Below are 18,385 nucleotides of genomic sequence, written 5' to 3'. Positions count from 1 at the left end.
TATCTTATGCTCTTAATGCATTGAATTATGATGATCTGCCCATCTATTTGACTTCCTACATATTAATTTTCTTGAAGACATACTTATTACAGAACTTAGTGAATGGCATACAGAGTCTCAAAGCTTGTTGAACAAATGAATATTAGAGTGTAAAGAGTTAATGTTTAGTTGATAACTATATTATTTTTAACATAACCAATATTAATTTTACTAACTAATATGCAATAGGTTGAAAATAATGATCTGGAATGGGGAAATAAACGACAAATGAGAAACAAAGTATGTTTGTGTATATGGCCATTTGTGAGTGTGTGTGGATGGTTATTCTGACACACAGTGCTGAAGACCTACAAAACCCTGGGCTAGGGAACAGAGTTGCAAAGTTGAAAAAAATCCAGTTGAGGAGGCAAGCATAGATAATTGAATCATAATACATTCAATAAAAAGAGAGAAATAGGCAGAGAATACTGTTAGAAAGAAGGGATATGTGGACCAGCCTGAATATTCAGAGCAGGTTACCTGGAGAAGTATACTTAAAGACTAAGTTCCAAGTAGACAAGTGTAGGAAAGGAGTAAAAAGTGTTTTTTTTCCATGTGTGAAAATGTTACCAGCTATCAACTTTGACCATGAAATCTATCTAAGGAATTTCACTGTAAAATGATATTTTTCAGGGTTATCTGGTCCAATATCTGGGGGGAATGGAAAGACACTGAAAGATGGGTCAACAACTACAAGCCCAAGTATGCCACCCTGTGGCAAATATCTACTGAACAAATACACAGATATGTGTGAATATGCTGATATAGATAATGGACTATTAAAACAAATGAATGTTTGATTTTGCATCTGTATCCACTTTACCAAACCACATATGGCATTTTATACACACACGAACACAGACACACATGTATATACATATATCATCATTTATTCTGTGCAACTGCCTCACAAAGTAAGTATTATTACCCTTATTTTCCAGACTACCTGGGTCAATTGAAAGAATTTGACTTACCTACTGAAGAGTAAATAACCAGTTGGTAATAGGGCCACCATTTGATTCTCTGTCTTTGTGAGGTCATCTTTGTTCCACCATGGCATCTTGACAGATACTGTATTATGCTAATAAAAATGGCACTCACAAGAAAAGGGAATGTTTTAATACATTGTAAGCCCTTTCTTTCCCAATAAACATTCTTGAAATATCTTAGAGGTAGAAGGCTGCCTTCATATAAATTGCTGTAAATATGAAAATTAAAAGGAACTGAAACAAAAATATATTTAGTTGATAGCTAAGTAGGAGCAATGTGATCCAAAGCATAACTCCAAAGATACTTAGCATCTGTGCACTGAAACACTTGTTTTAACAAGTCCAACTGTGTTTCCTAACTATGCCAATCCTTTCCCTTGGCTAATGCAGAATCCAGTTTATAGAATATATCAAACTGCAGCCTTCTTGCTGAGAGTAGCTGAATGCTTCTTTAATTTTCCAGCTGGGAGCTGGTATTTCATCATGAACCGGGCATATTAAATTGTTGTGTAAATGGAAAGACCACAATGGAGGCCATATGGCAGTTTCTCTTTGCAGAAGAGAGACTTTCAAATCAAACTGTTAAGTCTTTAAACTATTTGATGTTACAGTCATTAGTTTAGCGATATGGACAAGAGATTTCTTTATCTTATCTAAGTGTTCTTCCCTGCTTTCCATGCCCCATAAGAGTGGATGGATCCATTTAAAGTTGAAAGAACAATCTTGATCAATCTTAAATCTATTACACTGTGGGTGGGACTTCCAGAAGTTTCTATCCTGTAATAGAGGGGAAACAACTACTTTAAAATCAATTTTCCAAGTCCACATTTAGGGTCATGTTTTACTTCAGAATGAACTGCATAGATTTCAGACTATCAGAAATGGGTTTCTTGAAGTGAAAGAACAGAAGTGATGCCATATAATTTCTTTCTCTGAAATAGGCCACCCTTTCCTTCAACTTGCCATCCCCATCCCAATTTTTACTAAGCACACTACTGTTCACGTTTTACAACTCAGCTCAGAAATTATTTCATTCATCCATCCATCCAGGAAATGTATATTGTGGTCTAATGTGGGCAGTATTCATTCCAGGTGCTTCAAGTATAAGAGTTCCTTATGTTCATGAATTCACATTCTAGAGAAAAACATGGAAAATCTCCAGATGACTCAAATGACAAGTGCTGTAGAAAAATAAAACAAGGTGTTGTGACAGAGTGAGAGTGTGCATCTAGAACATGATAATCACAGGATTGTGTATGTTTCAGGAATTTGGTATCTATTTTAATCTTTTTTTGGTTTGTTCCAATGATTATATTATTCCTCAAAGAGTTTCTTCTCTTCAGTCCCAAATATGTAGAAGTTTCTGCAGCTTTGATCTTAATTGCAAGTTCCTCACTGACATGTTCAAAACCTTGTGTTCTCTTCCTACTGCCACTGTATCAGATTCTAGTCCAAATCCCTGCAATTATGGCAATGCCCTTGACTTGCTGATCAATTGTTAGAGATCTTTTGTGAGAAGGCAAATCCAGCCCTTCCGAGTCACTGGCAGAGTCAAGACAACCCAAGGGTCACCTCTCTCACAAAGTAATTACTTTTCTCTTTTCTGTGGAGGCCCACTTTGTCCCTTTCCCTGGCTACTCGCAGTCTTTGGGCATTTGGTTTAGGCACAAGTGGGCCAATGAACTCAGCAAAGGCAAAGAATTGAACTTTAAATCCAAGATCTCTTTCTAAAACGTTATTCTCTGGGCTGGAAATGAAATTTTACATCCTCAAGTGCCATTTGTTTATCTCATTTTCACTCTTCTTATATCCCATTTTCACTCTTCTTATATCCTTATAGACTTCTCAGAAGCCAGTGGGAATTACATTTATTCTTAGGTATTTCTGAGGTTCCCCTATAGACTTAAAAATTTTAAAAACATTACATTTCACTTGGAAGGGTATTCTACTTAAAACACTTTTACTGAATCATCCTAGCTTTCAGTTATTAAAGATAACTATATCTTGGCTTCTTACTCATTTTTGTGTCCCTGAGAAAAATCTCAAGGCTGTTATCTGAAAATGTAGCCAAGGCCAATTATCACCAGTTTCCTTTCTCTTCACAGTTTTAGTGACAAAAGGACTTGGCTGAAGATGTTCAAACTAATGATGGCAGGAATGTTGATTTTTGTTTTTCCCTGAAACAATATCTACCCTCCAGCAAAATTTCAAGGTAGAAGGCCATATTCACACAAAAACATGATAATTATGACAAATAAGTGACTCAGAGGGACTCCATAAAGCAGAAATTCATTCGGCAGCACTCTATGATTTTCTTATACCTGAGGTATCCAACACCCTCAGTTCCCTGTCTTCTCTGTTAAATGTCCCTTATTGCTCTTTGGGGCACAGACCACAGGCCAATTTATGTTTTTAAACAGATACATTGTTAAGGAACTTTATAACAACTAAGGTTTTGGACAACTGCAAACTTTTACTGGATAAAGTTCAGATTTAGGGGGTGGGGTTATGATCATGCTTATAAATTTCCTTTTTTGATTTCTCGAACAAGAATATATTCTGTAATAGAAGCCCAAGTTTCAAAATGATATTTTCAGAAGGTATTTGCTCAGGTAAAGCTTGCCTGAAGTTTTCCATGTTATGATTATCTGACTGCAGCACAAGCATTTCAAATCCTATAATAGATGTTATTCTTCACTGTAGCATCCTCAGTGAGGAATGCCCTTCCCAGCTATCTTACTGAAGCTCAAAGAAATCCAGTCCAGTAAGAAAATTAATCTCCATCTAGAACACAGTAAGGCTGAGTCATACAATGCAAGGAGGTGAGCAGGTACCTGTGTGTCTAACTTAACCCAAGAAGAGGTCCAATCAGAGAAACCAGACTCCACAATGATCAACTGCCTTAGCTCAAGTCCTTTCTTTACTCTGAGCTATAGAGTTATAACCAGAATAGTCTGGCACTTAAAGGCACTGATGCCAAAACACAAGCTACACCAAGTTCAAGGTTCTCAGAAACTAGGAATCAACTCCACTTCTAATTATACAGGAAAAAGGGGAGATATACAGAAGACAAGATACAGAAATACTATTATGGTTTATTACTCTCTGGCAAATTTTTAATGATAATAATGGTACCTTTACCTATTTACGTTGTTTCTTTAAAAAGATAACCCATTAGAAACCATGAGTCCAAACATTTATACTGTATCCTCTCTCTCCTCTAACTTATAACAGTTCATGCACAAACAGGCATGTTATGCATACAAAAGCAATTTCAGTATTTATTAAGTGTTGTACCAATATTACCAATCTCTAGGTGAGGCAAGAAGCATGGTGGTTGTTCTATAGTTACAGATATCTCATAAATTCCAAGAAAATGAGAATTTTTAACAAGCTTATTTTAAATCCTTACAATAAGAGGATAAATATGTACTGAATTAAATAAGTGAACTACTGCATTGTGCAGTGAATTCAATTAAGATTTCCAGTGCTGTGTCTTCAAAAAGTGTGATCTGTATTAGATTTTAATTAGTGTTCTCATTTATGTCCAGTATGGCTATTTAAGCATGAGTGGCTATTAATTGGCTTGGTTGCATCAAGAATATTTAGACACATCTTTGGAATATTTATTCCTTTATTTGGGGCACACAAACATATCCCAGCAAAGGGAACTGATTCACTACATGCCATTAAAACATTAATGTGTTGTTGATGTGTTTCTCTTGTGACATATGTTATGAGGTACAAAGAAACTTTTAAAATACTTCTGACATGTTAAATTTGCTAAGGATATTCAAGCATTTCAGTAAACATATTGTACTGTGATAAACAGGTGATAAAATGTGATTTAAAGTGACTAGTCATTTTCTGCTTCATTATCTTTCTGCTAGACTATTCTGGACAGTAATTTTACTCCTTCCGTCTAAGTAAATTCAACCATGGAGACATGTCTGCACAGGTAAGAGATAAGTCAAAATAGTAACACTTACTTGAAGCGTGCTTAGAATTAGTAGCTACATATTATTTAGCAATAGGCTAGAAGTAATTTGTGTATATGTGTATGTTTGTGTGTATGTGTTTTATAATTTCATAATGTGTTTCATAATTAAGAGGAAAGAATCCTTGTTTTATGACATGCTATAAAGTAACATCATTGGTAACTACTTGCAGAAAATATACCTGTTACTGTATGAAGAGCAGTGGCCTAAATGACAGTCCTTCCCTGTCACTGCTGATGTCTGTGGCCCATGCATCTTTCAGTCTTCTTTTTTATATAAGTGGATGAGATCATGTATGAGATCCTTCCTAATTTTACAAAAGTATTTCTGAATAATTTAGTTTTTGAAAACGTATGTCTATCCTTCCATTTCCCTTCTAAGGCATTTGGGAAATTGATATTGACAGTGGTAGAGATTATTTATCTTTGTAGTTATTTTAATCTCATATGGAGTTATACGATATATGTGAAGTTACTTAGTACAGTGCCTGGCACATTAAGCACTAGTTTTTGGAGAATTGGATTTTATAAAATCCTACAATTATTTCTTGGTGTACGTAGTGAGGAAACTACAATTTTTAGAGTACAGGCTCTTCAATTTGATAGATTTCAAGATTATTTATCCTACCTCCCTTCCCTACCCCTCCACCAGTCAGACCCATTGATTTAGAGTGACTTTCATTGCTACTGGATTAAGACTAACACTCATCGGGAGCACATACAAATTGACAATCCAGTTCTCCAGTGTTGATTCACTTGTTACGAGCACTGGGTCAATCATACCTCAGGAATGTCTTATACATCTGCTGCTCTATACTACCCCAGTCCTGGTGCTGTCATTCCTGCCCAACATCATGACGTAGACACTGTGCCAGGTGATGTGCTAGGCATTTTATCTATGTTAAATCATTCAGTCCTCTAAGCAAGACTCATGAGGTAGGAATTATTATTATCCTGATTTTGCAGATTTGGAACAGGGGCTTGGAGAAGATCAGTGACTTTTTCAAGGCCCAACAGCCTCTCAAGATCTGACTCTGACATCTACACCTTTAAACATGATCCTTGTCACATTTCAAAGAGCTTTACAAACAGCACCTGACACTTCTTATTCTTTTCACTACCCATGAAAAAGAGTGGTGGTTAATTTTTTTTTCTCCTAGAAGATGAATCATCACAAATATTAACTGCCTCCATTTCTTTTTAAAATGCTAGCACCTTGTCCTGGAAAATATCTTCAATGTGAATACTACAAACAAAACATACAGCTTTCTTTCAAAAATACTACTGCGGACTCTAGAATAGGCATGAAGACATTTTAGATACTCACAAAGCTATTATAACAAGCAAGCTGTCAAAAAAAGGATATGCCACCAACAGAATCCTAGTGCTGGGAGGCTGCAGAGAGTGTCTACATTAATAATCTCATTTTCCAGATGATGATCCCAAGTCCCTAGATGTTGAACAAGTTGCCTGAGGACATACAGTTGGGTCCTACTGACAGATGGGACTAGAACCTGGCTCTGTGGATGCTGAGTACTTCACCACGTTATGCTGCTTCCTAATCCTTTAACAGTTTTGTTCCTAAAGATAGAATTTGATCATTTAATTTATAATATTATGAGAGGGGAACAATCAAGCAATAAAATATGCTTAGTCTCCTCAGTCATAACCTTTTAAATTGTATGTGGTACATAGTGCAATAGGGGCAATCACTGGTACCACTGTATATTTTTAGCACTGTGAACCTTCAGAGTTGAAGGGAGGGTCTAAATTTAAAAGTAAGTAAAACAGAGCAAAGAATAAAAAGACTGTCATTAGCACAAGTGGAAGGCCACATGGGAAAGGAGCAAGCTAGAGAGAGTTGAAATGAGGACACAGTGAGAAACCAGCCATCTGTCCACCAGCAATGATGCACATAAAGTAACCACAGGACACCACTGCCTTCCAAATGAACCCATGCAAGAGTGGGCTCCTCAAATCAGAAACAGTATGTTTTGGACCATTTACCAAAAAAAGGTCTTAACGATGTGTCACCGTGAGGCATGTTTAATATGCATATCTGTTACCTCTTCTGTAGGATATAAATATAACTTTGAGAACATCAAAAAGATTTTGTTTCCAAATGTGTATTTCATGCCTCAAAAGATGATACTTATTTTTCCCATAAAATGATGGTCTTCACCTCACCTCGCTCTGATCTGCTAGTAGGGAACAGAATTGATGAAAGGAGAATGAGAAAATGCCAGAAATAAAATCTGAAGCCCAGTTCTTTCTATGCTGTGGCTATACTTGTACTTTGTGGATGGACTCCCACCTAGAGGCACACTTCTCTTGTTTTCTCTCCTGGATGCCACAAATACAGTGAAGTATGATACTGGTTCTTCAAACTACATGTCACAACAGAATAATAGTTTGCACAGCATTTACCCAAAGAACTCAGAGTGCCTTACTAATGTGAGCTCATTCATCATACCTGGCTGTGACAGAGGATGAACAGAGGTGAAGTAGGGCAAGAGGACCTTGGTGGGCAACACTGTTCTAAGGCTCTAAATGCCAGACGTGAGACCGGAGAGCAGCAACAACAAAAATCAAAAACCCAGGGGCAGCCAAAGAAGGAACTGCAAAGTAATCTCGCTGCTCTATTCTGTTCTAGGTAAGGTATTAGCAAAATACTAAGTCTAATGATTTGGTTCCTATTTAAAACTTTCGTTAACTTGCGGAAGAAACAAAGAAGAGTGGCATGATGATTTCATGACTGAAGAAATGAAAAGAAATATAAATAGAGATTATTTATTAGAAATTTGATACAAAATATTATCCAAATAAAGATGGCTCCAAAATTGCAATGCCACATTTATTCAATAAAAATCATGTTTCAGGAATGTGCTAAGGTTGGTGATACAAATAAAAATATAAGATGATCTGTAAGTTTTTAGTATGATAGGAATCTTTCAGTCTTGTAGTTTCTTTGCATCTTTTATATAAATGTTGCAAATAAATCACAAGAAAAATTAGAGATGGAGAGAAAATAAAAAGTATAAATAATGTATACAGGAAAAACTTTTAAAGTTATACCCTTAACTTAGTTTAAGTAGGCTTTCACTGAAATACAGATAATTCTTGTTATAGCATTTAAAGTATATATCATTGTGTCCATCAAGAAGCTTGGAGATGCTTCATCCCACACACTGGTTTGAGCATGCTCGGTACTAACAATCTCTCATTTAAAAACTTCTATTTAGCCATTGTTTTAAAGGTTATATCCTAGACTTTGTTATCACTGATAGCTTAATGAACCCCAAAACTTCCATTCAGATCATCACTTCTTGGACATCTAGCTCAATTTATTCTTCTGCTCTAACTCCAAGAATTTTCTTACCCCATAAAGGGCCTCCAGTTCATTAACTCCACTTATTGTTCACCATTCACAACCTTCCCACATAAATTACCTTAGAGTTCTTGGTCTGTTACTAAGATACACAACTTACAAACACATCATGGTCTACATATGTCCAGTTCTGTTTTCTAGACACCACTTTGAGCTCAGCTCCTATAACTCTCTCAACCTCTCACTTTGATCTAGCAACATTAGCCTTAGCTCCTGGAATTTACCACCTATGTTCCTACTTCATGAACTTTGTTCTTGCTATTCCCCATGCTTTTCCCGCAGATATTTATATGGCTAGCTATCTCTTTTTGTTTACGTCTCTGCTCAACTATTCTTTCATTATCCTGCTTTATGATTTGTTTTCATGGCATCTACTAATACTTTAAATTATTTCATGCAACATTTATTTTTTGCTTACTGGATGTCTCCCAGTAGCATATAATATCCATGAATACTAGAGTTTCATCTTACAAGCTACTGTATGATACATACTTAGAATTCTGCCTGGGACATTAGAGATTTTCAGTATCTGTTTGTTGAAGGAAAAAAGGAGAGGAATTAAATAAAGAAGAAAGGAAGAGGAGAAACAACATTTGCCTCATCTGTGAGGTAAATTAACTCTTACAGATATTTGGAGCTTAGCACAGAAAAAGATTTTTTGAAAGACTGAAAAATTTCCAAGAAGATAATAAGAGAGGGCAGATAATACCCCTTTATACCCTTCTAGATACAACTGCCTTGTAAACAAATACCTTCCCATCCCTTTTTACAGCAGTCTAGAACTGATTTACCCAATATGGTAGGTACTAGCCACATGTAGCTGTTCATATTTAATTTAACTTAATTGCAACACAATAGAATTATATTCAATTCCTCAGTCACATTAGCATCAATTGCTCAATAGCTGCATATGGCAATGGCTACCTTACTGGACAGTGTTGAAGAGAGAATATTTCTATCACCACAGAAAGTTCTACTAGACAGCATTGCTCTAGATTTGACTGTTTTATATTCTAGAATTACACCTAATACAGTGAGATTAACTTAAAATCAGAAAGTAATTTAAATATTAACACTCAGAAATAGGCTGTGGGTTTGTGTTTCATTTAGTTTTAGCTTGCAATTTATCATTATTCGCATTGATTTCCTATCTTGAGATAAAGACAATGAGTTTATCATGGTATAATACCAGAGTGAATGGGATGCTTGATGGCTTTTCTTATTTTAGTGTTGGAGAGAAGGCAGAAGAGATAGCAGTAAAGAGATAAGGGAAAATATATTCATCCATCCATCTACTTATTGTACAGGTTTTCACTGAGCATCTGTGACAGTTCAAGCACTGTGCTTTGGTGCTGCAGTTTTAAATTGGAAGAAATCATACTGCCTAAGTTCAGAAAATTCATAATCTAATATGGAAGATTTTCATATAAAATAATAAGGAAAGGTTCAATAATAAGTTAAGGTCAAAGTGCTATGAAGCAGAAACAAAAAACATCTGCCCTAAGAGATGAAAAAAGTAACATTTGATTGGTGTCTTAAAAAATATGAGAAGTAATGAGTCAGACTGGAGCATAGAGAGATTTTTTTTTTTAACTAAAGGGATAAACCTTTGCAAAGGCAATCTTTGCTTGCTTAAGTAAGAACTAGTGTCTTGTGGGTTGGTAAAAAGGGGGGGCAAATATATGAATTGAGATTAGGAAAATAGGTTGGGCCAGATTGCACAGGATTTTGGAGATTTTGTTAAAGGATTTGGATACCTACCTTAGAGGGCAAAGGTCATGACAATTCAAATGAACCTTTTGGAAAGAATAGCTGCAGGATGGATGAAGAAAAACAAAGAGGATACTGCTGGCAGCCCCCTCTTCTGGGAATCCTAGGATACAGGCATGGATTCAGAAACTGGGGCTTTAAAAGTTGAGTTGAAAAAGGTTCAAAAGATTGGTTACTCTCAAATCATTGAAACAGACACTAAGGAAAAGCCTTAAAGAAAACATCGATCTGGGAGAGAGTTTTCTCATAGACTGACTGTCCTTATTGGTGCTGTATATCCTGCTTCATTTTCCTCCAGTTGGCCTTGATAGGAAGCCCTACTTCTTTTCACCCTCTGAGCTATGCATCCAAAAATGGGGAAAAGGTCTTCCATCTGTTCTTTAATACCAAAAATTCTTTTAATAGCATACAAAGTTTATCATTACAAAAGTTAGCATTTCAATAACACAAGTAAAATGTGAATACTGAAGAGTATTGGTAATCAAAATTTAGCAATTTGTTTTCAAAGAAGGAGAAAGAACATTGTTTAAATATTCAAAACAATTTTACATTCTAAAGTGAATTATGACCTCCTAGATTTGTTTCAGCTTGCAATCGGAACCCCATGTTTTTCACTAAAATGACTTTCTCCAGTTTTTGGTGGATGTTGAAATTTGGAAACTAGGAAAAAAAATTATGTGTGTGAACTAGAACTACAAGTGAAGATTGTAAAGTACACTTGCCTTATGGAGATTTTATTTTAGGTTCAAGATGTGGCCTGGCCTCTCTAATTATAAAATCTCCATGTGAGCAATCACAGGAATACAAGAGCATCCAGAATTGTAAGAAGGACTTCATTATTTTCTCTTTCTCTTTTTCTTTGACCTCTTCTACCTTTTCTATTTCATTAAAGAGAGAAAGACATAATGACTTCAAAACTAAATGTCTTAATGTTTATCCTGATTTTCATAATCTGGAATGAATATCGGAGGTAAACTGTAAACTACAGATTGGCAGATGCCACAATCCTCTTAAAAATAATGATCAGTCACCATGATAGCGATTGCCTGTGGTTTTTCAAATCTGTGGCTCTAAATTAAAAAATTCCAGATGATCATTATCTGGCCAAATGCATTTTGGGCATAAAAATCCTAAATATGCACATTAGCTATATAAAATATAGTCTCCTCAAGGCTTGCAAAGTGTCAGGCATGATTATGCAGCACTCAATACCAAATAATTTATAATGTAACAATCATGGGAGTACCTTCCTTCTGGTAGACTTTTTTTCATATTTCTATACCATATGATCTTATGGGGCAGATGTTTTGAAAGAAGGAAAGTTAAGAGAATGATTCAGTTAGAACACTGTGCAGAAAGACAAATGACTGCTAAGAGGTGAATGGATAGAGACATTAATAATGATGAAATATGTTATATTAGAAAAACAGAAGCTTTTCTTTAAAATCATGAACTACTGGAAACTAAGATACTTCATTTGAAATTTTAATGGTGTATATGAATGGAATTTTACCTTAGTGGATAATATATTAATAATATGATTACTTTAGTAAGGTGGGCCAGGTAGAACATATGAAGAGATAACCCACCTTCAAGACTTACTATAAAGCTACAGTAATCAGGACAGTGTGGTATTGGTAAAAAAAAAAAATAGACATATAGATCAATGAAACAGGATAGAGACCCCAGAGGTATATCTCCATAAATATAGTTTAGTGTTCAACAAAGGAGCAAAGCCAACTCAATGAAACAAAGTCTCTTCAACAAATGGTGCCGGGAAAACAAAACATCCACATGCAAGAAATAATAATCTAGACATAGCCCTCACATCTTTCACAAACATTAACTCAAAACGGATCACAGACCTAAAGGCAGAACAAAATTATGGAACTCTTAGATTAACATGGGAGAAAAGCTAGATGACCTTGGGTATTCTGATATTTTTTTAGATATAACACCAAGGACACGGTCTATGAAAGAAATACTTAATGAACTAGAGCTTCATTAAAATTAAAAACTTCTATTCTACAAAAGACAGCGTCAAAAGAATGAGAAGGCAAGCCATAAACCGAGAGGAAATATTTGCAAATGCCACATCTGATGTAGGACTGTTATCCTAAATACACAAAGAACACTTAAAACTCAACAACGAGAAAATAAACAACTCAATTAAAAATAAACAAAAAAAATATATGGTAAAAAAGCATATGAAAAGATGCTCCACATCATATGTCATCAGGGAAATGCAAATAAAAACAAGATATTACTATACACTTATTAGAATGACCCAAATCAGGAATATTTTCTAAACCAATAAATGCTGGTGAAGATCTGTAACAACAGGAACTCTCACTCACTGCTGGTGGGAATGCAAAATAGTACAGGCACTTCTGAACACACTTTGGCAGATTCTTATAAAACTAGATATACTCTTACCACATGATCCAGTAATCATACTCCTTGTTATGGTATTTACCCAAAAGAGTTGAAAATTTATGTCTATACAAAAACTTGCAGATGAATGTTTACAGCAAATTATTTTGTGCTATAATTGGCCAAACTTGGAAGCAACCAAGATGTCCTTCAGTAGGTGAATGGATAAAGAAACTGGTACATTCAGATAATGGAATATTATCCTATAAATTATAAACAAACAAGCAGTCAATTCATAAAAAGACATGGAAGAACCTTAAGTGCATATCACTAAGTGAAGGAAGCCAATCTAAAAAGGCTGCATACTATATGATTACATCATATGACATTCCCGAAAAGGCAAAACTATGGAGGCAATAAAGAGGATCACTGGCTGTGGGAGGGTGGGTGGGATGCAAGAGAGAATTGATGAGCAGGGAAAGCAGAGTATTTTAAGGGCTGTGAAAATATTCTACATGATACAATGACAGATGTATGTCACTATACATTTGTCTAAATCCATCAAATGTAAAATACCAAGAGTGAATTATAAGGTAAATTACGGACTTGGGGTGATTATGATGGGCAATGTAGGTTCATCATTGGTAAAAAATGTGCCATTCTGGTGAGTGATGTTGATAAGGCATGTCTGTGGTCAAGGAGTACATGGGAAATCTCTGCATATTACTCTCATTTTGTTATAAACCTAAAACTGCTGAAAAAAGTCTTAAAAAATTAAATGTTTGTACAGAAATAAACTGTCACATACATGATCAAATTACTTTTGACAGAAGTGCCAAGATCATTTAGCAAAGACAATCTTTTCAACAAATGTTTCTGGAAAATTGTATATTTACATGTAAAAGAATGAAGTTGAACCCTTACCTAGGACCACACGTAAAAATGAACCAGAAGTGGATGAAACAAATAAACGTAAGACCCAAAACTATAAAACTCCTAGAAGAAAATTTGGGCAAAAGGTTTGCAACATTGTGTTCGGCAATAATTTTTTGCATATGGATCCAAAGGCACAGATGACCAAAGAAAATACAGAAAAATTGCACTTCATGAAAATTAAACAAATTTGTACATCAAAAGACACTATCAACAAAGTAAAATGGTAACCCACAAAATGGGATTCAACATTTACAAATCATATATCTGATAAGAGATTATTGTCTAAAATACAGAGAGAACTCCTAAAAACCAACAATAGCCTGACTTAAAAATAGGCAAAGGTCTTAGATATTTCTCCAAAGAAGATATTCAAATGACCAATTAACATAAAAAAGGTGCTCAACATCACTAATCACCTGAGGATTAATGATTAATGCAAACCAAACCTACAATAAGATCTCACATCTATTAGGAGAGTAATCAAAAACAAAATATGATGAGTATTGATAAAGATGTGGAGAAATTAGAACACTTATACACTGTTGAGAAGAATGTAAAATGGTACAGTTACTATGGAAAATAGTATAGAGGTTCCTCAAAATATTAAAAATAGAACTACCATATGATCTAGCATTTCCACTTATGGATGTAAACTAAAGAATTGAAAACAGGGTCTATGAATATATCTATGTTCGTAGCAGCATTAGTCACAATAGCCTGTGGAAGCAATTCCAATAGCTCACAATAGCTAAAATGTGGAAGCAATTCAGTTGTGTATCATGGATGAATGAATAAATAAAATGTGGTATATACATATAATGGAATATTACTCCCCATTAAAAAGAAAGGAAGTTCTGACATATGATATAACATGTATGAACCTAGAAGATGTTGTGCTAAGTGAAATAAGTCAGTCACAGAAAGATAAATGGTCTCTGATTCCATTTATGTGAGGTATCAAGAGTAGTAAAATGATCAGAGACAGAAAACAGAATGGTGGTTGCCAACGGATGGGAGGAAGAGTGGAATGGGGATTTATTGTTTAATGGGTATAGGGTTGCAGTTTTGCAAGATTAAAAGAGTTCTAGAGATGGATGGTGGTAGTGGTAGTACATTATGAATGTATTTAGAATCACGGAACTGTTTGTATACTTAAAGATGGTTAAGATGGCAAGTTTTATGCTTGTGCATTTTACCACAATAAAAAAACTTAAACAAACAAGAAAGGGATGTAGAAGAATATATAGTGTTAATACTAAACAAAGCTAGAATAGCTATATCAGTTTCAGACAAAGCAGATTTCAGGATAAGAAAAATGATCAGGGATAAAACAGGATATTACATAATAATAAAGGGGCCATTAGATCAAGCAGGACAAAAATCAGCAAGGATATAGTTGGCCTGAACGACCTCATCAATCAACTTGGTCTAACTGACACTTATAAAATGTTCCATCCAATAACAGCAGAATATATATTCTCTCCAAGTTCATTCATATGGAACATTCATCAAGAATCAGAGCCATAAAACATTACTTAGCAAATATAAAATAATATGATTCATAGAAAGTAAATCCTCAGGCCACAGTGGAATTAAATTAGAAACTGATAACAGATAGATAGCTGGAAAATCTGCAAATACTTAAAACACTTCAAGTAGCATAAAGGTTAAGGAAGAAGTCTCCATAGAAATTAAACAAATATTTTGAACTATAGAAAATTAAAATATGACATCAAATTTTTGGGAGGCAGGAAAAGCAATGTTAAAAAGGAATTTATAGCATATGACATTAAATACATATGTGAGAAAGGAAAAGAAATATAAAATCAATAATCTAAGCTTACATTTTTGCAAGCAAGAGAAAGTAGCAGTTGAAGCCTAAAGCAAGATGAATAAGGAAATAATAAAAATTCAAACAGAAATCAATAAAATGAAAACAGATACTAGAGAGAAATCAATGATACCAAAAGATTTAAAAAGATTAAAGAACTTTTTTCTAGGAGAGCCTAACAAAAAAAAATAGAACACACAAACTATCAACAAAAAAAGATGAAAGAGTGATTATCACTACTGATACTGGGAACACAGAAAAGGATAATAAAAGAACACTACAGACAACTCTATGCCCATAAATTTGAAAATTTAGATAAAATGGAGCATTTCCTACAAAGTACAAACTAATCAAATTCATACAATGAGAAGCACACAGCCTGAATAACCTTATATCTATTATAGAAATTGAATCAATAATTAATAATCTTTAAAAATATGTATCATCAGAATTTTTCACTCTTGAACTCTACCAAATATTTAAGGAAGCAATGATATAAATTCTCCATAACTTTTTTCTAGAAAATAGATACAGAAAGAACACTTACTATTCCATTCTCTGAGGTGAGATTTATACTAATAACAAACACCAGAAAACACATTACAGGAAAGGAAGCTGTATCTCTCATGAACTGAGACAAAAATATTTTGATCAAATATTAGAAAATTAAATCTAAAATTTTCTATACATTTTAATACATTTTTTATATATTAACAAGTTAATTCAGGTATGCAAGGCTGGTCCAACATTCAAAACCAAATTCAATCAATGGAACCTATCATATCAACAGGCTGAAGAAGAAAATCCACACATGATCAAAGAATTGGCACAATCTTTGTTTACTAACCTCCAAAGTAAGAGCCGTCTGTCAGCTTCATTTCTTTACTGGACTTTGTGATGACACCAGCAACTCCATGTTGAATGAAATACATTTTTTTACCCACAGCACCTTCCCGTATGATATAATCTCCAGGCTGAAACACCTCAAATCTCAATTTGCTCAGCATGGCTGTCACAAAATTAGGATCCGCGTTAGCAAAAAGAGGCATTGTAGCCACTAGTTTCCGACAGTTGAAGTTGACTATCTCCTAAGACAAAAGTAGACAAAAATTAAGAAATGTATTAATCATACCAGGAAGAAAACATGTGCTGACATTAAAATCTACATTTAGCCTAACATTGCAGTTTAAATTAAGAACTAAAAAAACATGAATTCTACTAATCTACGTATCTCTTCAAGGCCATGAACAATGTTTTGTTTTTGTGTTGAAATTATTTTCCTACACCTAGTGTAGTACAGGCATATATTGGGTATTTAATAAATGTGAATTAACCATTTATAAATCTTAATAACTTAATATTCTGTCATTATTTTTTAAATAAAATTAGAACTAAAATATTTTAGTCTTCCTTTAGCTTTTTTTTAATGAAGAAAGGAAGCCACATCACTTCCTACTTGCTAAGACATTACTGCTTCTGTGCTCCATTGTGTTGAACCATCTAACTTGCACTTTTCTGACTAGAATTCTGAAATAAGGGCTCAGCTGCCAGACAAGAGCACTTTGATGTTTGTTCTTATGTTGTTCACATTAAAGGGAGGACGATGGAAAGTGTAGAGAAAGGTTACACAACGGAGACTCTAAGTGTAATCTATAATTATAAATTCAATTTGTTTTGGGGCTAGACCAGAAAATCATTGTTTCCAAAGCCACTTGGGTTTCCATTGGAAGTATTGGACTGGAGAGAAGTTATATTTTCCTTTCCCTGAATATTTGTTTAATTTCTGGGAAAAAGCCAATTGTAAGTTAGAAGATCTACAACTCTGATTTCATTCTTTGGATTCTGGTCCAAGATTAGGGATAGGGCCACCTCTCTGTACCAAAACAGAGATATGGGATCAACTGTTTTTAATCTTGCAAGTTAATATGTAACAGAATAATAAGAATCTATATTTTATCACATGGCCATTTCTCAGAAATTCTTCTCCAATGAGCCCCAAGAGAAAAGGGTTGAACCTGATTTTGTGATTTTACATAAGAGAGAGAAACTGAAGTAAACTCTGCTAAGAGATGGGAAAGAGCAAAAAAAATTTGGGTGTTTTAACATTATCAAGACAGTTTCCCCAATCTTGCTTCAAAAAATGACCTGGTATTATCCCATAATAGGTAAAAACTTCCAGCTGATATATAGGGCACAAAATTTTGGGTCCACCATGAAAGAGGTGTTTTATCTTTAACATTATCTTGTGAGTTCAGCAGAGCAATCTCTAATAGTGGGGCTTCATGGTAAGATATTTAAAAATTAGCAGCAATAACCAGAAAGTGAACATAGCAACAAAAACAAAAGAAATATATTACATGTAGTATGGGGGCAGCATCATTCAAGCCCAAATAATGTACAGTTGACTCCAGACAAGGCTATATTTAGGGCAATTTATGGTCAATTTTATCTGGCGCTTAAGAGCTGAAGTGTGAATAGGGGCCCACAGTAAGGTTCAGCACACACTAAATGCTCCATAAATATGTACCCATGGATGGGTGGAAGGTAGGAAAGAGGAATGCAGGAATAGAAGGAAGGGAGTAGGGGAGGAAAGAAGGAAGATGGAGTTCCAATAGTAAAATAAAAAGTGCTCCCAGAGTCTAGTTTTATTCCTATAGGGAATAAAATACTCAAATCACTTGGAATGCTCTTTCAAGCAGATAGCTTGAGAAACAAGTTTTATGTGTATAAAAAATTCTTTTTTCTATTCAAAATACTTCTTATAAAACCTTATGAAGATAAAAGGTGAACCATTCAAAATGCTCGAGGCAACTGCATGAGTCAAAAGAAGGCGGAGATATGTCATTAAAATGACCCAACTAGGTTTTGAAAGTCAACGATTTTACATGTAAAATGACATAGGAAAAGAATGTGTAGAAAATGAAAATAAGTCTGGCTGCAGAGAAAATAAGAATTTTTAAACAAAAATAGTAAGGAATCCTTTCATCCATGTTCTTTGCCCTATACAAATTTCTCTCTTTATTGTTCTCTCACCTGTTATTTTACAAAATAATTGGGAAGAC

The 18,385-nt window shown here is 34.6% G+C and overlaps 1 protein-coding gene across 1 annotated transcript in view; it reads right to left on the bottom strand.

Moving 5' to 3' along the window:
- Nucleotides 1–18,385, bottom strand: part of HCN1 (hyperpolarization activated cyclic nucleotide gated potassium channel 1) — a 534,584-nt gene that overhangs the window by 175,389 nt on the left and 340,810 nt on the right. Inside the window, exon 6 of the mRNA XM_073236418.1 lies at nucleotides 16,171–16,411. Within this exon, the coding sequence (XP_073092519.1) occupies nucleotides 16,171–16,411 (241 nt within the window). The remainder of the gene's footprint in view (nucleotides 1–16,170; nucleotides 16,412–18,385) is intronic.

The sequence above is a fragment of the Manis javanica genome, chromosome 1 (assembly GCF_040802235.1).
Source record: "Manis javanica isolate MJ-LG chromosome 1, MJ_LKY, whole genome shotgun sequence".
NCBI classification, from domain to species: domain Eukaryota; kingdom Metazoa; phylum Chordata; class Mammalia; order Pholidota; family Manidae; genus Manis; species Manis javanica.
This window is presented reverse-complemented; position numbering and strand designations above follow the sequence as displayed.